Source organism: Stegostoma tigrinum, chromosome 22 (genome assembly GCF_030684315.1).
Source record: "Stegostoma tigrinum isolate sSteTig4 chromosome 22, sSteTig4.hap1, whole genome shotgun sequence".
NCBI classification, from domain to species: Eukaryota; Metazoa; Chordata; class Chondrichthyes; order Orectolobiformes; family Stegostomatidae; genus Stegostoma; species Stegostoma tigrinum.
In genome coordinates this window covers 14,828,479-14,853,572 of record NC_081375.1, presented here as the reverse complement: position 1 = coordinate 14,853,572, position 25,094 = coordinate 14,828,479, and the positions used below count along the sequence as shown (strand labels likewise).

At 39.6% G+C, this 25,094-nt stretch overlaps 1 protein-coding gene across 3 annotated transcripts in view; it reads left to right on the top strand.

Annotated features, from left to right (window-relative positions):
* btbd17b (BTB (POZ) domain containing 17b) overlaps window positions 1-25,094 on the top strand; it is a 134,438-nt gene that overhangs the window by 94,869 nt on the left and 14,475 nt on the right. For all 3 annotated transcript variants that reach the window (XM_059653667.1, XM_048555553.2, XM_048555552.2), the window contains one exon: window positions 22,079-22,369. In XM_059653667.1, coding sequence (XP_059509650.1) covers window positions 22,252-22,369 — 118 coding nt within the window. In that variant the 5' untranslated portion in view covers window positions 22,079-22,251. The remainder of the gene's footprint in view (window positions 1-22,078; window positions 22,370-25,094) is intronic.

Below are 25,094 nucleotides of genomic sequence, written 5' to 3'. Positions count from 1 at the left end.
CAGGTTGTCTGAAAGCTTAGCTATCATGCCTTCGCTTCCCTTATTTAAGTCATTTATCTAAATTGTAAAAGGTGAAGGCCCTGCTGCAGATCATTGCAGGAGCCAACTTATCATATGCTGCCAATCATAATAAGATCCAGCAATGCACACTGTCTGTTTTCTGCAAACCAGCCAATCATATCCATTCGAGAATGCCTCACAACTCCTCCTTCACAATGTGCTTCTATTTTGCATAATGACCTTTTAGGTGGCACGTTGTTAAATGCCTTTGAAAATCCAAGTATAGTACATTAACAGGCTCCCCTTTATCCACTGTTCATGCTACTCATTCAAAGAGCTATTTGTTAACTATTAACCATAGTATAGTTCATCACATTTTGACGAGGGTTTGCCAAGAACTGTCAATTGATTTTTCACAATGGTTCTTTCCCATTTAAGCTTTCAGAAATGGGTAATAGGAGCCTGTTAAATTCAGGACCATGGTCAGCAGCTGCTGAGGTGCGACATTATTGACAGTTCCAAACAAAAAAGTATGAATAGCAACCTGTACTGCCTCTCCCCCCTCTGAAATAGAGCCTGCATACAAGTTGACTTCCCTCTTTCTGCCTTAAAATTTTGTTTCAAAACTCAACATTTACACATGTATATATGATAATTCCTCTGCTGTTCTTCAAAATAGTCAGAGAGGTTTACAGCAATGAAACAGGCTCTTCGGCTCAACTTGTCCATGCTACCCAGTTTTTATGTAACATTTCAGGTGTAGTTGAGAAAGGCAATGAAAGCTTGGTTTAGCATCTTTCAGAAAGGCAGTACCTCTGACTGAGTATTCCTTAGTAAAGCAGAATCAATCTAAATCTTTATGGTTACCTTTCTGGAATGGCACTGGAACCATGGCCTTCAGACTTTGCAATAAGAGTGCTGCCCACTGAGACATGGCTATCCTTACTAGCACTGCTGTTAACATTCATACCCAACTCTAGTTTAATGGCATTCAAGATTTAGAAACTAAAGAATATGTTCTGCATTATTACTATGCAGTACTTACTACACTGAGAGGTCACAGCTATACACTATTCTGATGGTTCAATGGCAATGCTGTAGTTGTATGTACCATTAAACCAGATGGCAAAGAGAAATGGAAGGGTAGAAGCACTTACTTGTCTTTATGCCCTGCTGATTCTCAGAACCTATTCTTTTCATTCTTTGCTTTAATTTGACTGCATAGAGAATTGATGATACAGTAAAGTTATTAAATAAATCTTACAAATACCAAACATGTGCCATTGTTGTCTTGAGAACATTTGAAAGTGGTAACCAATTTAATTAAACTCATTACATCTGGAGTTGTTCAATTCTCCATCATAAGTAATAAGCAATTCATGAACAATATGATGGGAAGTTGAAGGCAATCTTTAGGTTTGATGAAGGTAAGTTTGCGAATATTGCTCAAAATGAGGAAACAGTGAGGGTAAAGCAACATAAATATACATAAAAATTAGAAGCTGCAAAATGTGAACCATTTTAAAATGTGAAAAAGTAACATGTTCCCATGTTGACAACCTGGTGAATAAATAAGACACCCAGTTTTCCTGAAACTACGCTGATAAGCTCAAAACTGCTCAAAGCAGAATCTAACGTTATCTGTCCGTATATAGGCTCATACAGATGCGTTCATAGTTAAAAGATGTGTTTTGAAAATATCTTTTTACTTGTTATAAGTAAAACAAGCAATTTCAAAGCAGTTGTCATGCATCCCCATTATATTATTTGTTTAGCTGTGTCTTTTGTACCTGGTCATAGTCTAACCTATCCATGAATTCAATGAGTTTTCCACTGTTCCTTTTCATCTTTCCTCATATCATTTTCCATATTGCCGTGGTTTCTATGCCAAATTGTTTAATCAGTTGACCTCCTCCAATTTACTTATGATTTTCACTTCATCCCAGTTGTAGAGAGCAGTGTATTTTGCTTTTCTGTTGTATTCATTTGAAGGAAAACAATGTCACAGCATAGGTCCTTACCTTCCTGACATGGTTTTGATCAACAAAAATTCATATTAAAGTATCAACTGCTCTGTTTTGGAGCTGTCCTTTACATTTCTAGTCGAACCATTGACATTTTCTCTCCAAAGATAGTTTTGTTGCTTTTAAGCTATTTCTTTGTGTTGTCATGGCAGTGGTAAAGGAGCAGACAGACGTAGCACATCCTCATTGTCTGTTTCCCACTGTTCTTGAACTGGGCAAAGTTGCCTTTTTCATTTCCCTTTATATTTCCCCTGAGTATTGCCTAAACTGCAGTGCAGAGGTCCAATTACTCAAGAGAGCACCAGGGGGTGGATTCACCCTGTTTACTGGAATCTTGTTATTTTCCTTAAGTCTTATCTTTCTGGGTCTTTAAGTTAATGAAAATAGTAGGGACTAGACCAATCTTACGAATGGAGCTGGAGGTGCACCAAGCCCACTTTGAGGCCCTGATTATCTCGTTCAAACCAGTTTTACGTTACTATGTTGAGGAGGCAATGGCCCAGTGGTATTATCACGAGAGTATTAATCCAGAAAAACTTAGCTAATGTCCTGGGGATCTGGGTGTGATTCCCACCACAGCAGATGGCGAAACCAAAATTCAATTGGAAAAGAAAGGTCTTAATTGACTACCAATAAACTGATTATCATTAAAAGCCCATCTGGTTCAGGGAAGGTAATCTGCCAACCTCACCTGGTCTGGCCTACAGCAGAGCCAGACTGCAGCCTGCAAGCAATGTGGTTGACGCTCAGCTTCCCAATGGGCAATGAATGTCTACATCCTGCGAATGAATTTTAAAAACACCCACTGGATTGTTGAATCCCAGAAAAATGTCAGTGAAGTTTCTCAAAAGTGGGCTGACCTGGTGAAACCAATAAAAATGACAACACCTTTTAGGTTGTTTCATAATTCTAAAAGAATATGTTTTGTTTGTCTAACCACCCAAAAATAGCAGATAAAATGTGAAACATGCAGCGAATCTCTGAATAGTCCAGATTAAATCTTAGCATTCAACTGATCGTTGGATTTGCACCTTATGCTTCTGAGAATTCTCTTCTCTCATTCAAATCCATCACAATTTTGTATTTTGTCGTTGTTGTGAAGCCTGATCTGCAATTTTAATGAGGCCGTCTGCTGACAGGACAATGGCTATGGTGCCTCTGCAAAAGCAAATACCAGTAATGAATGTTTACGGACAATAATTACCAGAACAGATACAGGCCTGCATCTGTAATGTAATACAAGATTTGGCAATTCTGTTTGACTAAAACCGTTATCAGAATATTGCAACATTATGATTGCCACTGAGTACTGTGATCTTGCTTATCTTTGAATCCAATTTTAAATCATGACAACTGTGCAACATTGCTTAAACCTTCTAAGCAGGCATAAGTATCTTTAAATACATGACTAGTATAGAATAAAAATGTTTGCCATCCTAAAACTAACAAATATGACCTTTAGTTAAATTGCAATTCCAATTCCTTCCGTATTTTTAACCCTTCCGTCTGCAGTCTTTTTCAGGCTATTTCTCTTGGTTCCCTCCTCCATTCCCCACGCTGTCTAGAAAGTTTTATTTTCAGAAAAACTATGGAAAAATTGAGAATGGTTCAAAGTAGATGATTAACTGGAACCTGGTCTTTGATCAGTGAGCCAAGGGCAGGTCCTAAATATTTCCTGAGAATGAAGAGAAGACTCAGAATACTAAAATGTGAGGCTGGATGAACACAGCAGGCCGAGCAGCATCTCAGGAGCACAAAAGCTGACGTTTCGGGCCTAGACCCTTCATCAGAGAGGGGGATGGGGAGAGGGTTCTGGAATAAATAGGGAGAGAGGGGGAGGCGGACCAAAGATGGAGAGAAAAGAAGATAGGTGGAGAGGAGAGTATAGGTGGGGAGGTAGGGAGGGGATAGGTCAGCCCAGGGAAGACGGACAGGTCAAGGAGGTGGGATGAGGTTAGTAGGTAGGAGATGGAGGTGCGGCTTGGGATGGGAGGAAGGGATGGGTGAGAGGAAGAACAGGTTAGGGAGGCAGAGACAGGTTGGACTGGTTTTGGGATGCAGTGGGTGAAGGGGAAGAGCTGGGATGGTTGTGTGGTGCAGTGAGGGGAGGGGACGAACTGGGCTGGTTTTGGGATGCGGTGGGGGAAGGGAAGATTTTGAAGCTGGTGAAGTCCACATTGATACCATTAGGCTGCAGGGTTCCCAAGCGGAATATGAGTTGCTGTTCTTGCAACCTTCTGGTGGCATCATTGTGGCACTGCAGGAGGCCCATGATGGACATGTCATCGAAAGAATGGGAGGGGGAGTGGAAATGGTTTGCGACTGGGAGGTGCAGTTGTTTATTGCGAACCGAGCGGAGGTGTTCTGCAAAGCGGTCCCCAAGCCCCCACTTGGTTTCCCCAATGTAGAGGAAGCCACACTGGGTACAATGGATGCAGTATACCACATTGGCAGATGTGCAAGTGAACCTCTGCTTAATGTGGAATGTCATCTTGGGGCCTGGGATAGGGGTGAGGGAGGAGGTGTGGGGGCAAGTGTAGCATTTCTTGCGGTTGCAGGGGAAGGTGCCGGGTGTGGTGGGGTTGGAGGGCAGTGTGGAGTGAACAAGGGAGTCACGGAGAGAGTGGTCTCTCCGGAAAGTAGACCGGGGTGGGGATGGAAAATGTCTTAGGTGGTGGGGTCGGATTGTAGATGGCGGAAGTGTCGGAGGATGATGCGTTGTATCCGGAGGTTGGTAGGGTGGTGTGTGAGAACGAGGGGCATCCTCTTTGGGCGGTTGTGGCGGGGGCGGGGTGTGAGGGATGTGTTGCGGGAAATGCGGGAGACGCGGTCAAGGGCGTTCTTGACCGCTGTGGGGGGAAAGTTGCGGTCCTGGAAGATCTGGGACATCTTGGATGTGCGGGAGTGGAATGCCTCATCGTGGGAGCAGATGCGGCGGAGGCGGAGGAATTGGGAATAGGGGATGGAATTTTTGCAGGAGGGTAGGTGGGAGGAGGTGTATTCTAGTTAGCTGTGGGAGTCGGTGGGCTTGAAATGGACATCAGTTACAAGCTGGTTGCCTGAGATGGAGACTGAGAGATCCAGGAAGGTGAGGGATGTGCTGGAGATGGCCCAGGAGAACTGAAGGTTGGGGTGGAAGGTGTTGGTGAAGTGGATGAACTGTTCGAGCTCCTCTGAGGAGCCCCCACACCTCCTCCCTCACCTCTATCCCAGGCCCCAAGATGACTTTCCACATTAAGCAGATGTTCACCTGCACATCTGCCAATGTGGTATACTGCATCCACTGTACCCGGTGTGGCTTCCTGTACATTGGGGAAACCAAGCGGAGGCTTGGGGACCGCTTTGCAGAACACCTCCACTCGGTTCGCAATAAACAACTGCACCTCCCAGTCGCAAACCATTTCCACTCCCCCTCCCATTCTTTAGATGACATGTCCATCATGGGCCTCCTGCAGTGAAGATATTGGAAAAAAATTGTCTGGGGAGTTACAAAGAAGATTTCTGAGACTTTCGCAGGCCACCTTGGCTTACTGCATGTTAGCCTCCATTACCGAGGGCCATTGTCAGCTTTATCAGGCACTCATTGCGGAGGAGGCAACTGAAATAGCGGTGCATTCTCCTGCCTCATTCTGCAAAGCCCTTTGGCATTTTCCAAATGCTGCAGAGAGGAAACGTTACAAACTCTCCTCGTCACACAATCAAAATCCTCTGTCTCACTCATCAAATAGAATACCTATGTATTAAAAACTCGGTTACACCATTAACCCTTCTGACATTTAATCCCTCCTCCACTTCACCTTATCATGGATGCAGCTTTTTGTTTAATCCTCCCAGCCACCCTTTTTCCCTGTGTCTGTACAAAGCTAAAACTTGTTACATCTTTTAATGGTATTTCAGTTCTGGTAATAGTTCAAGCTGAAATCTTAGCCCTTTTGTTTCTGTCACCACTTTGAAGACATTCCACCCTTCTCTTTGATAGACCCATTGGAGTTTAGAAGAACAAAAGTTGACCTTATTGAAACATGTAAGATTCGTAGGAGGTTTGACAGGGTCGGTGCAGAGAGGTTGTTTTCCCTTGTGGAAGAGTCTAGGACAAATGGGCGTAACCTCAGAGTAAAAAGTTATCCATTTAAGACAGAAATGAAAAGACCTTTCTACTCTTCAGGTAGACAATCAGGTGGAATTCCTTACCACAGAGGGTTGCCAAGGCTGTCTGGTATGAATAGTCAAGGTTGGGATACACAGATATTTACTCACTTAAGGAACCAAGGGTTAAAGGATTAAGGTAGGAAAGTGAAGTTGAGGATTATCACTGAATGGCAGAGCTAACTCAATGGGCTGAAGGGTCTACATCTGCTGCTACACCTTATGGTCTTGTAAGATTTCTGATCACTTCCTCTATCTTGTTCATCTTTCTGTTTCTATCCTCATGTTTAACCAAGTATCTCCTTGCTATTTTCCAATCCATGGGGACCATTCTGGAATTTAAGGGGTTTTGTAATTTATAACCTGTACTATCTCTGAAGCCATTTCTTAAGATGCTGGGCTCACACTATCAAATTCTGGGCACTTGTCAGATCTTATATCTGATAGCGTTTCCATGAGCCCTAGTGATGGTGATTATTTTACTTTCCTCCTTCCCTTTGACCTCTTGATTTTCTAGTATCCTTGGTGATGACCACCTCAACGATGAAATTGCTCATTACCCCATTGTACATATGGCAGCTGTTTGAAATACCTTGTCAGCCCCACACAAGCTGCTGTTCCCCCAAAGCCCTGATAACAATCCTGGCAATGGACTTGTGCTCTTGAGCTAGCGATATCCTGAGACAAGCTGTTCCACCATCATCTATTGAGAATGTGGAAAATTGTCCACATACATCCCACCCTCATAAAGCAGGGCAAATCCAATCCAAATGTGTCCAATCAGACTGCTCTTGATCATCAGTAAACTGATGAAAAATGCTGTTATCAGTGCAGTCAAGGGACAATTGCACAGCAATGACCTGCATACTGATGCTTTTTCCTAGCTCTGTCAGATCTCTAGCCTCCTGACTTCATTGCAGCCTTGATGTAAACATGGACAAAAGAGCTAAGCTCAAGAGGTGAGGTGAAAATGACTGCCTTTGACAGGTAGCACAATGGCTCAGTGGTTAGCACTGCTGTGTCACAACGCCAGGGAACGCGATTCGATTCCACCCTTGGGCGACTATCTGTGTGGAATTTGTACAATCTCCCTATGTCTGTGTGGGTTTCCTCTGGGCGGACTGGTTTCCTCCCATAGTCCAAAGATGTGTGCAGGTTAAGTGGATTGGCCATGCTAAATTGCCCATAGTGTGCAGGGATACTAGGTCAGGTGGACTAGCCACTGGAAATGCAAGATAACAGGGATAGGGTAGGGAGGTGGGTCAGGGTGTGATGCCCTTCAGAAGGACACAATAGGCTGAATGCCCTATTTCCACATTGTAAGGATTCTATGGCATCAAGGAGTGTGAAAAAATTGAAATCAAATGGAATCAAGTAAAACTCAACACAAAGAAATGTGGTTGTAGATAGTTGGATGCCAATAACCTAAACCCAAGGATGCTACTGCAGGAGTTCCTAGGATTTTCTTTCATAGGCTAAACAATCTTCAGCAACTTCATCAATAGCATAATCTTTTTGTAAGTATAGCTTTGTTTGAAAAGTAAGTACAGGTATAACCAATTAGGTTGAACACACTTAGATGTTAAAAACATTTAAAGATTCACATAGAACAAGGAGTTAATCATTAATCATGGAATATTCCATCATAGGTAGTATGAAGAGCCATAAAGAATCACTTGAAATTAAGATATGCCTATGAGGGTGAATGGAGATTACACACAAATGCTACTGGTGAAGTAAATTGTAGAGTCATAGAGTCATACAGCACAAAACAGATCCTTTGATCCAAGCAGTCCATACTGACCATAATCCTAGACTACACTAGTCCCTTGTCCCTTCTGCCTGCTCCTGGCCCACATCCAAATATTTCTTATTCATGTACTAATTTAAATGTCTTCTAAACTTTGTAACTTTACCTCATCCACCACTTCATATGAAGTTCTCCACACAGACAACAAAGAAGTATGAACAATAGTTTAATCCTGGAAGACAAAGCCTATAACAAGAAATAGCGCAATCACACCTAGGCATGAAAATAAGATGTTAACTATGGTGGCGATACTCTATCCTTAAACCTGACGTATCCAAGTACAAGAGATATCAAAGATCCTTATCACATGAATATCATTAGAAACCAGGATTAAACAACAACCATAAAGACAGAGAAATGAAATATCCTCTTGACTGATAAGCTTTTGCAGGATTCTTTTAAGATTGAACAAATAAGAGCGAGAAGAACTAAATCTCCATATAATAATTAAAAGCAACATAAACAGATTGGCTAGATAAAAGCTCACGGTTTCATAAAGGAAGTTTCACTGAATAATTAAGGAATGATATGAAATGATACAGCATCACATGAATGTTAGAGGAACCTGCACAGGGGGTTAACGCCCATATTTGCAAAACACAAGGGATTCAATGATAAAAATAGGATGCTTTTGCAGAAATTTCAGAAGTATTAGGAACCCACACATAATATTTCTCAAACAATATTTCCTCCTAAAGATAAACAGTATCATGTTCACTTGGGGGGCATTAAGATGAAATCTTACTTTAAATGTTGATGATTGTTCTATTACTGGATATCGTTACATATTCTATATTTAGATGTCCTTAGATATTCTTCAATAATTATAAATAACTTCGAATTGGATTCTATTAGATTTGTTTTTACATCTTTGGTTGTTCTGGCATAGCAGTTTATTTATCCACTTAAAATATATGGCTTGCTCATTTCTATTGTTAAAATGAGTCAGTTGTCTCTTTAAGTCTTTTTTTGTTATGACTGAAATGGAGCTCTTACATGCTCTTTCAGTGTTCAAGCACATATACTGAAGGTGAAATCCCAGACGCTTGGTGACCTGATGCAGTGAGAACATCCTCTCTCTCAACATCAGTAAAACTGAAGAACTGATCATTGACTTCTGAAAGAAAGGAGCAGAACACACCCCCATCTATATCAATGGAGCTGAGGTTGAGAGGGTGGAGAGTGCCAATTTCCTTGGCGTGACGATAACTAACAACCTGTCCCGGACTTCCCTTGTAGATGCGACAGTCAAGAAGGCACAACAATGCCTCTTCTTCCTCAGGCAGTTCAGGAAATTTGCCAGGTCCATAAGGCCCCTCACCAACTTCTACAGAGGCACCGCTGAAAGCAAACTGTCCAGATGCATAACGGCCTGGTACGGCAACTGCTCTGCCTGGGACTGTGAGAAACTACAGAAGGTGGTGTGCACAGCCTGGACCATCACAGAAGTGAACTTCCCGTCCCTGGACTCCATTTACATGGCTCTTTGCCATGGAAAAATGGCCAACATCATCAAAGACCCCTCCCACCCTGGTAATGCTCTTCTACAACCCCTTCCATCAGGCAGAAGATACAGAAGCTTGAACACACACACCAGTAGGTTCAGGAACAGCTTCTTCCCTGCCATTAATAGACTGATGAACTTTCAACTCTCCAACTTCAAATCATGTTAATCTTGGTATTGTTGATCTTGTCTTGTGCACACCCTGTGTGATGTAATCTGCATGCCTTTAAGTTTTTTTTCACCCTATGATCTATATGTCCTTGCTTACTATGATCTGCCTGTATTGCTCGTAAACAAAGCTTTTCACTGTACGAGGGTGACGTGACAATAAATGAATCAAATAAACCATAGGCTTAAGCTATCTCACACATTTATAGAATGGCTAAGGCTTATTAAGAAAAAAGGTGGCTACTAGGTGGAAGGGAGCATTTTCATAAACATCAACACCTGTGGGCTGGTTATATTAATCCTACAGCAACAAGAATAATTTAGAAACACATGTTGAATATTGTTGAACTATGCAATACAACGTTGTTTCTTAGAAAGAAGCAAACAGGAGGAAGTCAACACTGAAGGGGACTGCATTAGAGTTAATGGGAACTGCAGATGCTGGAGAATCTGAGATAACAAAGTGTGGAGCTGGATGAACACAGCAGGCCAAGCAGCATCTTAGGAGCACAAAAGCTGACGTTTCGGGCCTAGACCCTTCATCAGAAAAGCCTGATGAAGGGTCTAGGCCCGAAACGTCAGCTTTTGTGCTCCTAAGATGCTGCTTGGTCTGCTGTGTTTATCCAGCTCCACACTTTGTTATCACGGAAAGGCACTAGGATTTTTTTAGTTAAGGCAATTCAGCCTGGCAACAGCCATCTGATTGGTTGAGCTGCAGGATGTTAAAGAAGCTGTCAGAACTGAGAGCAGCAGAGTGGAAAACATGTGGTTTGTGCACAGCACCCCCTGTAATCTCTCACTCTCTCTCTCTCTCTCTCTCTCTCTCTATCTCTCTATCTCTCTCTCCCTTCCTCTGGGGAAAAGGCAGAAAAGCCCAGAAAGCTTAAAAGAAAAAATGGATTTTGGGGTGTTATTGGGATTTTTATGGATTTATGTATATTTGTGACAATTTGTGAAAAGTTGGGGCATGATTGTCAGTAAACTGATTTTCCAATGAAGTAATGGCAAGAATTTGGGAACTTGCCACCTCCATCTTTTGAACTTGATGAATTTAGCAACATTTAACAAAAGACAAGTTGATGGAACCGGCAAATAAATTAAAAGTAGGATTGCATGTCAAAATTCTGCCATATGGCGATGATAAATGTACCCACATTTTGAAATTGTTTTTTATCTTTAACCTTATAAATGAACCAAAGTTAATGTTCTGAAATCAGGCCCTTAAAAGCAGACACCCTTACTGGGACAAGTCGCAGTAACTCATCCCGGTACTTGAGATATTTCTACTTTTTCCCCTTGTAAAAAAATGAAATGTGTACAATATTGTCCTCTCAGCCAGTCACATTGAATTCATCTTTTTCTTGTCTATACTGGCTCTATCGATTGGACACAACTAAACTGGAAGTGGCAAATTAAATTATTGACAGTGAGCTTTCAAAGGAATTCTATGTTAAATGTGATTTTTATTGCTTAACAGATCAGTATCAGTATTTGATGTGAATTCAACTAAAGAGCGACAGGGAGCCTCAATCAAATCTATCATCAGCTAGCTCACTCATTTCACTGCGCATTTTTCTTTTCTTATATTTTTAGTTAGTGAATACAAAAAAAACAAAAGTTTTAATCATGAGAATCAAGCAGTTCTTGCATAGTTACATTTACCTCAGCCTTATAGTAACCAGAGTCTTCTACACATTGACTTGCCCCAAATTGAGAATCGCTGATCAATTTTTTAAACTATGACTTGATAAGACGTTGATAATTGCTTTTTCGGCAAAAGCTGCAGGTTCTGTCTGAATTCATATCATTTTTGGAAATTGGATTCCAAAATAGAGGCAGATAGGCATTACTTAATTCTATGAAGGATTTCTTTTATTTAAAAAAATCATGATTAGAAAGTCCTTTTGGGACAATGAATGCTAGAATTTGCCATAAAGCAGGGAACGGCAGATCCTTGTGATTTTGATGGGAAGATGCTTAAACTGTTAAGTTTAGCAATCATCTCTTGAATGTTGGAATTAAAAATTCATTATGTCCTTTGACAATCCAGGATATTGATTCATGGTCATGATACAGGACAAATAAATAACACGGTTAAGAGAGGTTATGGCATACTTATCTTTAATAACAGTGGCTTGAATGCCAAACAAGGAATTATGCTAAATTTTGCAAATCAGTCATTAAGCCTCAGCTGAAGTTCATTGTACACGTCTATACACTACATTTTACCAATGATATTATGGCTTGGATATCATCCAAAGCAAGATGTGACTAAGTATGTTGGATTCCAGTTTTATGTAGAGATCAGAGACACTTGGATTGTTAATCCAAACCCAAAGAAAAGAAAGGCAAGAAATTAAGACAGAAATTCTTTCTTCTGCCAAGCAAGGTGTTAAATAAAAAATGACTGGGAAAAGAACTCAAAGAGTTTTTTTTTCAGGTAGAGATTGTTGTGATCTGGAAAAATACGAACAAAAGTGGTGGAGTCAGGTTGTACAGGAATTTCCAAAAGGTAATGGGGCAAATGCTTGAAGGAGTCTGATTTGTGGTGCTATGGAAAACAAAAGTTGGAAGTGTGGTACTAAATTACATATCTCTTTCAAAGAATCAACACAGGCACAAAAGCCAAAATGATCTCCCTTGTGTTGAATGATTCTATGATGTCTGCTGCACATTTCACCTCAAGACACAGATGTTTGTACAAATGAGGATCTGGAGTTGGTCATTTGGTCCCTCTGGCCTGTTCTATCACTCCATAAGATCATAGTTGATCTGATTGTAATCTCAAATAGGCATCTCCAGCCACGCCTGATAACATTTCAACCCCGTTCTTAACAAGTATGTATCAACATTTGCCTTAAAAATAAACAGTGACTCCTAGATGTAGGTTCCCCCACAAGATATTTTCATTCTGTCTGCATCTAGGCTGTCCAGGCTGCTCAGAATTTCCTTTGTTTCGATTAACTTGCCTCTCACCCTTCTGCACTGCAGCGGATACAAGCCTAGCATGTCCAACCTTTCTTCATAAAACAACAGGTATGATCCGGGTATTAGTCCAGCAAACAATTTCTAAATTGCCTCTGACGCATTATGTCCTTCCATAAATAAAGTGACTAATACTGTGCAGAGGGCTCCAGATGCAATCTCACAAGTACTTAGCATAACTGGAGAATAGCCTCCCTAATTCTGTGTTGTACTTACCTCATAATAAATGATAACAAATTATCATGATGACACAATATTGTAAAGGGCAATCAGACCAATCTGTTAGGACGGACCAATTATTTGTATGATTATGTAATGGTCAACTCCTAATCAGATGACTATATAACCTTTAAAGTACTGAAAGAAAACATCACCCAAAAGTTTTAGTAATGGGAAAGATCAGTTAGATCTTAGAGTTTATAGGCCAGCAATTATTAGCACCAAAAGGGAATTGTTAAGTTATAATATAACATTTTAAAAGAAGGCATTAACTTATCGAGTGAGGTTTAATCTTCATTTCAAGTTGGGCAAAATAATGGCAATATTGTATATATGTGTGTAGATATAAATCATAACAAAACAATATATAATACTTAAATATTTGATGTGTATAGCAAAGCAACATTTCTTATGAAAGAAATATCTTACAAGATATACCTTGTGCCAGTACCTGTCCAAGTTTCTTTTAAATGCTGTAACTGTAACGGTATCTACCACTTCCTCTGGCAGCTCATTCCACATATGAACCAAGCTCCGCGTCAAAAAGTTACCCCTCAGGCCCCTTTTAAATTTTTCTCCTCTCATCCTAAAAATGATTCAACTGAGTCCAAGAGAAAAGGAAGTAAAATGTGTTGACTATTAATTTCATGACATTGACATCCATAATTCCTAAGGCTATCTGAGGCACATCAACTCATCTCCCAGTTAGTTAATTCCATTGGATCAGGAGGAATTTCACCCCCTTTATTCGTTTAAACATCAAAACATCTTCACCATCTTTCAGAGCACATTGTAAAATAACTGTGGGCTATCTATTATGCAGAAGATGCTAAGCTCATTCTTCAGTCAATCTTTTAACATAATTACAAGTCTGTGTGCCTGTCAACAATGTGTCTCCTAAACCAATGGATGAATTTAATGAGAATTGGCACACATACAAGTTATGAGCCATGAAAGAATTAATATTTTGTCAGAAAGAGGAATCTAGATCCTAGAATGTTGGGAGATAATGTAAATTGACATTTTTTAGAATGTTGTGGGTTTAAATGTTGGCTATTCTGCAATGTTTTGGGCTGTCTCAGCAGCAATTGTGGAATTTGTCATGGCTGTCAAAATGTAAACGGAGTTTTCAGAGCAGGTTATTGTATGTAGATCAGCCTGAAACCTCCTCTGTGGGATCGAAGTTCTTAAAAAAGATATTTTTTCTTCAGTTTTGTAGTTACACTGCAGGAACCCAACAAAGAATGCCTTTAAGGAAAAGTTGTGTAACTGTAATAATGTTGAGTTAACACAGTTTGTGGCAGAAGTACGCACTCTACTGTGTGTCCTTTTTACTTGTTAAAGTTATTATTCTAAATCATCTAAATGTCTTTCTTTTGCCTGCCTATTAAATACATCAAACTTTTCTCCAGCTTAAAATTGGCAGGACCAAGTTTACATTGAGCTCAGCTTCTTCCATACTTTTTGTAATGACCTTCAACATCCAATTTTGAAGTAGACAGTTATTCAATAACCAAGATCAAAGGTTTCAAAATCTTGAAAAAAATCTGGGAGAAGCTTCTGCATGGAAGCAGTCCTTACTGACATCACCCCAGGTCTCTATGGTAATGTCAATTGCATTCTTTATGTTAAAGCTGTTCCAGAATTGAGGACCACTGGACAAAGCCCACAAAATGATCAAGTGATGTTGATGTATATTCCTCTGTGCCCCATTGGACTGCATTTCTTTGCAGGTAGTATAGATAGAATTACTCCAGTGTCTCAGCTGAACAAATCCACTTCCTGTTTTATAATCCTACATTTCAATCTGTTAAACTCTTACAGAAATATGACGCTAACCTTTTAAGTGCCGTAGACTTCAAGGAGCTTTGGTTACATTTGTCCCACTTCTCACAACTAACTTTAATTTCTAAAACTACGAATAACACGCTAAACAAATGAACATGAAACAGATGAAACATAACATGATGTAAAATTGAAGATGAAGTACTTATTGAATAAGCTGGGACCATCAGAAATGTCTTTAGCATCATTTATGAAATATTTGTAGATATTTCAAAGAGATATAAGGTCACTAGTCACTCCATGGTAACCATTCTGTACTATATGTTGGGAAAGATAGAACATTTCTATCAAATTACAATAAATTGATATTTTCTATTATATTTTCAAAAGAAATTGTTCTCAGGTAATGTCCTTTCTCTACAGTACAATTTTTGTTTAATTGCAGTCAGAAGGCAATGGTCATCTTGCTCAGGTTGATGCAATATTTTACGTGATGGTCATTTTGGGAGTTTCAGGGTATTGGACTAGTATTAGTGAAGGACTAGTAGCACTGATCCATTTCATTTACCTATAAAGGAGTCATTGTGTTTCATTTGGCATTTGTGTCTACATCGTCCTCAAAGACTTTCTACCACAGGAGATGGGCGATGCTGTTCAGATAACCTTGATAAATCATCACTATTCATTGAACATATTGCAGACTCAGTTTGCCAGTATTAGAGGGGGTGCCCGTTGAGCCTGGTGACAGAGATGCCAATCAAGTACCCCACTCTGAATATAGCGAACTTCTTGTGCACACTGCTTCCAGAAGGGCGATGAGCATTTCAGGACATTTCTGACTTGAGTCTTGTAGATGATGAATAAGGCAGAAGGTGAGTCAGTAATCCCAGTGCCCAGAGCCTCCGTCCTGCCCTTGTGGCCACTCGAACAGTTTGAATAATCCAGTTCAGCCCCTGACTCACGACATACTAATGGTGTGGGCTCAATAGTGGTAATATAAATGATCAAACTTATTCTTTCAGTTTTAATGCAGCTTCCTACTTGCCTTATTATTTAAAAGAAATTAAATAAAAAATAGTGATAAGATGAGAATTGGCAATGCATAAACAAACTCTTGTTGATACACAGTGTTGCCTTCAGTAGAACTGACAATAGTTCAATAGTTGAATTATCCGTCTGAAATACGGATTGGATAAACCTGCCAGAAGAAATTATTTTGAAGTAGACAGTTAGTCAATAACCAAAAGCGCATGTCCCTGTGTTAAATCAACTCAATGTGTTAAAAACCTGATTTATATTGATTTGCACCCTTGGACCTCATGACTTTCAGAAGGATTTGTTCTATGATTCTTGAAAACAATGGTTACAGAAAAATACAACATATTATCAATTAATTTGAAGCAGGAAATTTCTCATTCATTCACCAATGGTTTCACGTGATTAATTATAAATACAGGTAGTCCAAAAAAGGAAGGACTTGCATTTTATAGTGTCTTTCAATACAATAGGATGACCCAAAGTATTTCAGAGCCAGTGAAGTTTTATTTTAATGTGTAGTCATTGTTGTCATTTGAGAAACACAACAGTAAATTTGCACACAGAAAGCTCCAGCATAATGCAAGGTAAAAATAATCAGCTAACCTGGTTTTGTGATGTTGATTGGTGCATAAATATTTGCCAGGACACCAGAGACCATATCCCTGCTATTAGAGTCATAGAGTCATAGTATCGTACAGCATGGAAACAGACCCTTTGGTCCAACTGGCCCATTCCAACCTAAATTAATCTAGTCCCATGTGACAGCATTTGGCCTAAATCCCTCTAAACCCCTTCCATTTAAATACCCATCCAGATCTCCTTTAAATGTTATAATTGTACCAGCCTCCACCACTTCCTCTGGTAGCTGATTCCATACATGCACCACCCTCTGCATGAAGATGTTGCCCCTTAAGTCCCTTTTAAATCTTTCCCCTCTCACCTTAAACCAATGCCCCTCTAGTTTTGGACTCTGGGAGCCTGGGGAAAAGGCCATGACTATGCACCATATCAATGCCCTTCATGATTTTATGAACGTTTTTTTCCACCCTTCCACCTGACCTAGCCCAATCTCCTTCCCAGGTAATTCATTCAGTAATTCTCATATTGGAATGTACCTCTAAACTTCCAAATCTGTTAGTTATCCACGAGCTGAATTTAATTGTACAGTGAAGCATTAATTACACAGCTCATTCAGCTCATCAGATCATGTCAGTATAGATACATGAGCATTTACCATCATTCATCCATCCCCCATAAATATATTGCCTGATATCTATGTCTGATTTTTTCTCCCTCATGCTAATCTAGCTTCCTCTTTGATGTATTTACACTACTGTTCCTCAATTATCTAGTCGGAGAAATTTCTACATCATAATCAAAAATAAACTGAAAAGTATTGGGTAAAGGAACTGAACAATGTGTTCTGAAATTCTGTGCATTCCAAAATGTCCCTGTCATCGCATATAAATTACCATAGTCCAATTGAACCTTAGAGCTGTTCTCTTTTTTGACAGAGATGATTGGTGGTGCTTTAGCCTGAGGGTCTTCAGATCTCATATGAGGGGTGAAGTTGAGATAGTCATGGTAGCCTCAGCTAGTGTGAGATTTGAACTTGTGCTGTTGGTATTACTCTGCATTGCAGACCTGCAGCCCAGCCAACTGAGCTAACACCCTTTTCTCAGCATATGCATACATACAAAAATTAAAACAAAGTAGCACATTTTTGCATAAATGAATTAAAATGCAAACAAATTTAATGATTATTTAGCATTTAGTGAAGAACAATATATTGTGATAATAAAAGATTTGGTACCATTCACAAATGACCTCAAAACTCCATGGAACTTTAAGAGATGTTTATGGAATTGTTGGGTTTCAGAAAATCCTAATTAAAAAATACTATTCTAACAACATTTTTCATTTCCTATTGGATTTATTAGTGACAAACTCATAGTTATGGCTCCTAATTCTGGCCTTCATTGCTACTGAAAACATTTTCTCTACTTTACACTTTCATAGTGACCTACCCCTTTCATAATCATAAAACACTTTAGCCAGTCCCTTGTCTTAGTTATACTTCAATGCTTCTATATTCTTTTTGTATGCTTTGAAGACCAGGATGGTGTAACCTAACTAATCTTCTAAACAAATTTAATATAACTTTGTTACTTTTAAAATTATATCCTGCTAGAAGTGATCCCTGTGTTATGTTTGATTTTGTTTTTAATGATCTTACCAACGGACAGCAGTATTTTTAATGATTTGTGCATCTGTATACCCAGATTCTTCTGTTTCTCTATTTAGACACTTGTTTTTGTTTTCTAAGGTATATGTGGCTTCCTTAATCTTCCTGCTAAAATGTACCACCTCATTCTTTTCAAAATTGAAGCTAATTTGCCAATTATAGAACTGTTCTGCGAGTTTGATGATGTCTTCTTCTATTTTGTCCTTCTCTGTACTAATTATTGCCTCCAGATTTGGTATTTTGCAAACTTTCAAGTTATATTTCTGAGTACAAAGCTGGAATTGTATTATATGGAACGACTGTCCCGGCACAAATTCCTATAGAACTCCACTTCCTTGCTTTTTATCGTTGCAACGTAAGTGGAAGTAATGTGGAAATTCTGCTGTATCTGCACTGACTTTTATTATTTTGTGATTCATGTGTAGGGTTACTTGATTGGTATCATCATAAACCAGCTTCATAATTATTAATGTAATCAGGAATCCATATGCTGTTACTGGCACAAAAATAAATGCATGTTATCAACCAACTACAAACAGGTCATTTAAGATAACCAAGGAATCTAATCACATGCTTCATTAGTTCAATTTTAACTTGTTCCAAAGAAACTTGAACAGAAATCTCAAGTTATGCTAAGTAAACAAGTGGCTTAACATTACCCACAATCTTTATCAGGATCATTGCTCAGTCATTACCAAGTTAAGGTGTCCCATTACCAATCATACACTATTTGAACACCAAAAAGTTTGGGAACTGCAGATACTGGAGAATCCAAGATAACAAAGTGTGAAGCTGGATGAACACAGCAGGCCAAGCAGCATCTCAGGAGCACAAAAGCTGATGTTTCAGGCCTAGACCCTTCATCATCTTTTGTGCTCCTGAGATGTTGCTTGGCCTGCTGTGTTCATCCAGCTTCACACTTTGTTATGTTGGATTCTCCAGCATCTGCAGTTCCCATTATCTCTGATCACAATTTTAACCTCACTGCGAAGCCTCTTCCAGGAATGCCTAACCTGAAGAAGTTACGCTCCTCCCTCCAGACTGATGAAGGGTCTAGGCCTGAAACGTCAGCTTTTGTGCTCCTGAGATGCTGCTGGACCTGCTGTGTTCATCCAGCTTCACACTTTGTTAGCAAAAAGTATGGGGCCCTGTTGACTTTAAAGGAAGGCTGGTCATTCTGCTTCAGTTGTCTTTCCATTAACAATGAATGCCACTGTTTGCTCCATCTTTTTTCAGAACAGTCTTTTGTTCAAGGTTGTGGTATCCACACACTATCACCTGTAACGTTACTCATTTGCCTGTGTCTCAGGTTAATCTCATCACTGGGATTATTTCCGAAAGCAATCCTTACCAAAAAATTCCAAAACTTTGTATGAATTCATATTCTTAACAATGACCATTATATAAAGGAAAAACATGTTTTTGAGTGAAAACACATGGAAAAATCAACTGTTTAGAATATGTTCTCTCACCAGAAACCAGGTGCTCCAGTTTCCTCCCACAGTCCAAAGATGTGCAGGTTGGGTGGATTGTTCATACTAAATTGCCCATTGGGTCACAGGGATGTGTCGATTAGGTGGGTTAGCCATGGGAAATATGAGGTTTTGGATAGGGCGACAGGTATAAATAAAGGCATGTTACAGCGTATATGGAGGTGAAGAGAGTTGCTTAGAGCTGATGGACAAGCAGCCTCAGGAAGAGTGCACATGTAGTCATCCATGGCCCATTGATGTCTCAATGTGAAGAAATCAACATTGGTTTAATGGTGAAGCTGCATGGTGTGTATTGTGCCATTAGCCTTGTGTGGTTCCACTTCTTTGTACAGCTTTTTCCTCTGGCAGAAGGACCATGCTTAATGACCAAAGGGCCTGCTGGTTACTGTTGGAAATGAGCAACCAAGAGGCCTTTAAAGCTAACAATAAGTGTGTGACCTCAAGGTCAAATTACAAATTCAGTGTTGAAAATACTGGCACCAGTACATCATGTTAATGGACAGAACAGTAAGATGATAGAAAGGACAGGATTAAAGCTGTCTTTTCGTCCCCTTCCAAATTAGTTATATGCTTGATTTGATCTCCCAAAGCTTCTCTATGATCATTATTTAGTGTTGGGTTTTTGTGATATTCTGTTCAAAAAAATCTAAAAGCAATTACAATTAAGTGAAATATTAATGGGTGCTGAAGTATCTGCTGATATTCCTTAACATGTGCCACAAAGGGGATGAAATTCAACATCACTGCACCTGGTTTTGTTTGGGTACCAAGTTACGTGCAGGGCACAAATTTCCAGCCGTGATCTTCCGCTCCAGATTTCTCTTGGAAATGCTGCGCTGCTGTTATTGGCATTTAGCTGTAGAGTGAAACAACAGATAGGTGTCCTGCAAGTTGAAGCTACCTCGACTGAAGTTGATGACTCGATGGCTGGAGCTTGCAACATGATGCTCTCCCCACTTGTTCCAGGTTTCGAGCACTGGATAAAGGGATGCGTAAAGACCACACAAGCAATGATGGAGAAATTCTTTGGATTCTAACTTGTAGAGGACTTGTTTCCCTAATGCTTACTCTGAGGAATTTCTATTATTCCAATCAGGATATAAAAGGCAGATTAGTGTAACAGTAGGTCCTTTTACATTGCCCCAGGATACCTGAGGGATACCTCAAAGTAGAGTCTGAACTGATGAGGGCATTTGTGATCTCCCACTTCTCTTAAATTTCAATTAAATCTCCCGTTTAGTTTGCACTTACCAAATACCCATTTACAATTGTGCCCCTTAATGATGAACGATATACCGGGAACCCCTCAGTCCTGTGGACAATTGGAAAGTTGCACGCTTATTTTTAGCTTCAAAGGCCTCTGACTGTTTATCTCCAATAGTCTTCCAGAAGACATGCCTGTGTTAAAGGGGTGAGATTGGACCAGGCTAATGCATCAGTGCACCATATTGTTTAGCCGGGGAGATATGGTGCACTTGGCGAATGTTACATTTCTCCACATTCCAAATAATGTTTAACATTTTATTTTCAACGAATGTTTATTTTATTTTTAGAAAACAAAAAGGCAGAGAGTATTATGGTCGTCAATTTTCTGCCTCGCCCTTCTGAAGACAAAAGGCTGTCTTTTTTACTCCTGCAGAATTTGTGAAACACTGACTTTAATTTTCCCATGCTTCCCTGTGATTCTTATTTAGTGCATTCCGAAGGGCCAAGGCAGAAAAATTGACCACCATTATATTCTTTACCCTTCAGTTTTTTAAAAAAAGTTAAACATTTTTTGAAAAGAAAATAAATGCTCAATGTTACGCAGAGACGGGGATGGAAGACTGGGGACTTCTTCTGAAATTTCAGCGAGTGCAGACTTGCAAGTCTCTGGTTGGAGCTGGACAAATGCAGTGATTTGCCCTGTGATGTATTGATGGGTATGGTGGTATCCAATTATTCTGATGTGGTGCTTTAATATGCCAATGCAAGTTCTGCCAGGGCACTCTGTTTCTGGGTATCCCTTGTTTCTGGTTTTCCTTTAGCAGCCAAATTTTACCGTGTGCCTGGGTTGACATCAGTGCAATGATCAAAGTGCTTCAAGTAGACAACACAGCTGTGGGTCAGCTATTCTCAAGCATGCTAACAAACGACCTGAACTGACGTAAGATTATGTTGACAATAGAAACATGTAAAGCTTTGTAGAGTCACAGAGTTTGCAGCCTGGGAAGAGGCCCTTGGCCCATTGTGTCTGTACTTTGAACATTATACGTGTCAACTATGAAGCAAATCAGGTACACACAGATGAATGATTCTCTGTCAAAATGAGCTAATTAGGCTGTATAGTAATGTATTGAAATCAAAATGTTATTAACTAAATAAATCTTAACAGTCAATCATTTCAAATTTATGTGAAAATTTGCCGGAATGTCAATATAGATAATGATGTGCACAGCCTACAGTAGCCAGTGATGGAGCAATTCCCCTGTTTCACCAACTGAATATTTAAATATATGTCTAGAACTTGTCCTCTTTACTAATTTACATTCAACTTTTCTCCTATCATTTTGTTCTTCTCACCTATTAATTCATCAAACTTCGAAAGAAGAGAAAGTTAGAACTTCAGTACACTGTGAATGTATTCATATTTTAAACTCTCTTCCACATTCCTTTGTGCAGATTCATCCAGCACAAGGGAACGATGAACAGATATCAGAATCGAACCAGTTGCCATGGCAGCAAAGGCCAGATTCCACCAATAAAAGAAGCCATTTCAGTGAGGGGCAGCTGAAAAGGAGCTGTGCCCTACTTAGTATCCAGTGATCCAGATGGATTCTGTGTAAGGTTTTATTATGCCGGCGCATTGGAAGAAACTTGCAGTGACAATGTTCTACAGTAAAAGTCTGAGCAAAATGGGCTATCTTCTTTCCTTTGCAACTTTGATTTTATTGAGTGCCATCACTAAAGGAGGTAAGGGTGACGATATGGAGATATTCTGCTCTAGTCTGATTCATTCTTTTGTTGCTTTGTAGAGTACTATAAAGAGGATTGTACATCTAACCTTATTCAATGTAATGCAATGTTCAGCAGATGGTTTCACTGTTGCAACAACAAAATAGGATTTAAATCAACACTTTCTTTCTGGGAACAAGCTCAGAAACATTGATTTGTTTGTTGTGAAAAATTGTTGGAAGTTTGAAAGACTTTATGAGTGCCTGAGAAAGTGAAAGCTCTAAAGTTTCAAAACCATTATCAAAATTATGACAATGGATAAAATGCTACTTAAATATGTAGTAATTCATCGAATCAAAATGATCACCCAGAATTCAATTATAATGATTAATCAGGAATGTTTTAATTTTGCAGAACTAAAGTTTCAAAATGTTGGATAACTCTTTTCATTTTGTCTGCTTAGAAGCTCCTACCATATCATCAAGTTTTGGGTTTGTAAAACTGACAATATGCACATCTTATATGATCTGTAGCTAATTTATATTTGGGTAAAACTAAGGATCAGGTCACTCCTGATAAAAACTGCAAATACGTTTTGGGTTGGTTAACTTAGTAAATTTGTTCTCGTGTTTACATGTGCCTTCTTATACAATGAGATTGCCAATCCAAGAGTAGATATTAATCTCCCAATTATGATATATCACTAAAATTTTCATCTGGTATGAAATTTTCAAACTAAAGAAATTTCAAAATTTCAGGGGAAACAGAGGAACTCAACTCTAAATGTTCTTTACAATAAATTGGATGTAGTGAGTTTCAAAACCAGACATTTCAGCCTAACACCCTCAGAACAATTCAAAGAACTGTATGAAATTGGATTGTATGATTTTCTAGACAATCCTGACAGCCTCTAAAATAAGTATTAGCCCTTTATCTCTTATTACCTGAGAGTCTTGACACTAGCCACAATTTCTAACATAAGTTAATGGCTGCATTTTAACATAGCTCTACCCTCAAATAGCCATGTTACACTTGCTATTTTCTAAAACGTTTATGACAGATGCAGGAATTGCTTCTGTGAAGAACTTGGCAGCACCCACTTCTAAATTGTCAGTCCTAAAGATTGACAACCTGGCTGTCTTGTACTGTAATCAATTTTAATCTGCTTTGAAACAAAAAAAACAACATGAACAGCCTCTTCCTCTACTGCGTTCAACATCAGTATTACCACAATGGAACCTAGAACAGTATTTGGCTATCAGATGGCCACAGTTTTAAAAATATAAGTTGTATATAGTCTGGATACCGGAAAAAAAGCTGGAAAATCGCAGCAGTTCAGGAAGTATCTGTAGAGAAAAGCAGAGCTAACATTTCATGTGAATGGCCTTTCAGAAATAACGACTCTAGCTACGTACTCTCTTTTACTTGGATGTACAATTTTTGTACCAACTGCTAAAGGTTATTTGTTTACATAAGACTTTCTGATGGTTGTCCCATTATTGTATTGTGATCTTATTTGCTGTGGCCGAAGAAAGTTGGGCATATCTACTCAAGTTTGAAAACCATCTCGAGAAATGGTCTCTTTCAGATTATGCATTGAGATCACTTCATCCATTTATTATACATTACAAAAATCAGATTCCACTTATTTTGAAGTGTATCCTTTAAAGAAACTAACAATGGATTGAGTAAGAACTGTGACTTGAACTGAAAATGTTCGGTAGGAAGAAGATGACTGGATGTCAGAAACGTGTCTGTCAGGACAACCCAAGGAGGTTAAACTGTTAAAACGTTTCATTTGAATATGCAAGAGTTCACTTTTCTTGAGACATAAAGAAGTAAAGAAAAGATTTGACAAGCAAGAGGCACCCATTAGAGCTTGCCAATCTGGAAGCTTGGAAGCCAGATAGAATACTGGGAAGGAATTTGGATGCAATGGAATGGCAGCTGTGATCTGATGTAAATGTATAGGCAAGGACAAGGTCCTGATGCTGGTCCAGGCATGAATGAACTGTTGCAGCAGAATAAGGGGCTATCATCCCAATTGATGACTGAAGGAATCAAATTTGGATAAGGATATGGTGAAGTAGTTGGAACTCTTGAAAGTAAGTCTACATATTAATCTGATGTCACCTTCAATTGAGACTGTTTGGTTGATATGGTTCTGAACTACAATAAATGTTGATACCTTCAAAGGGTCATAATTGTAATTGGGGTGAAATGAGATAAGATGCATAGTCTTTAACCCAATCCACTAAAGAATTGAATCAGTGATAATGGGAAATGCAGATGCTGGAGAATCCAAGATATCAAAGTGTGAAGCTGGATGAACACAGCAGGCCAAGCAGCATCTCAGGAGCACAAAAGCTGACGTTTCGGGCCTAGACCCTTCATCAGAGATGGGGATGGGGTGAGGGAACTGGAATAAATAGGGAGAGAGGGGGAGGCGGACCGAAGATGGAGAGAAAAGAAGATAGGTGGAGAGCAGAGTATAGGTGGGGAGGTAGGGAGGGGATAGGTCAGCCCAGGGAAGACGGACATGTCAAGGAGGTGAGATGAGGTTAGTAGGTAGGAAATGGAGGTGCGGCTTGAGGTGGGAGGAAGGGATGGGTGAGAGGAAGAACAGGTTAGGAAGGCGGAGACAGGTTGGGCTGGTTTTGGGATGCAGTGGGGGGAGGGAACAAACTGGGCTGGTTTTGGGTTGCAGTGGGGGAAGGGGAGATTTTGAAGCTTGTGAAGTCCA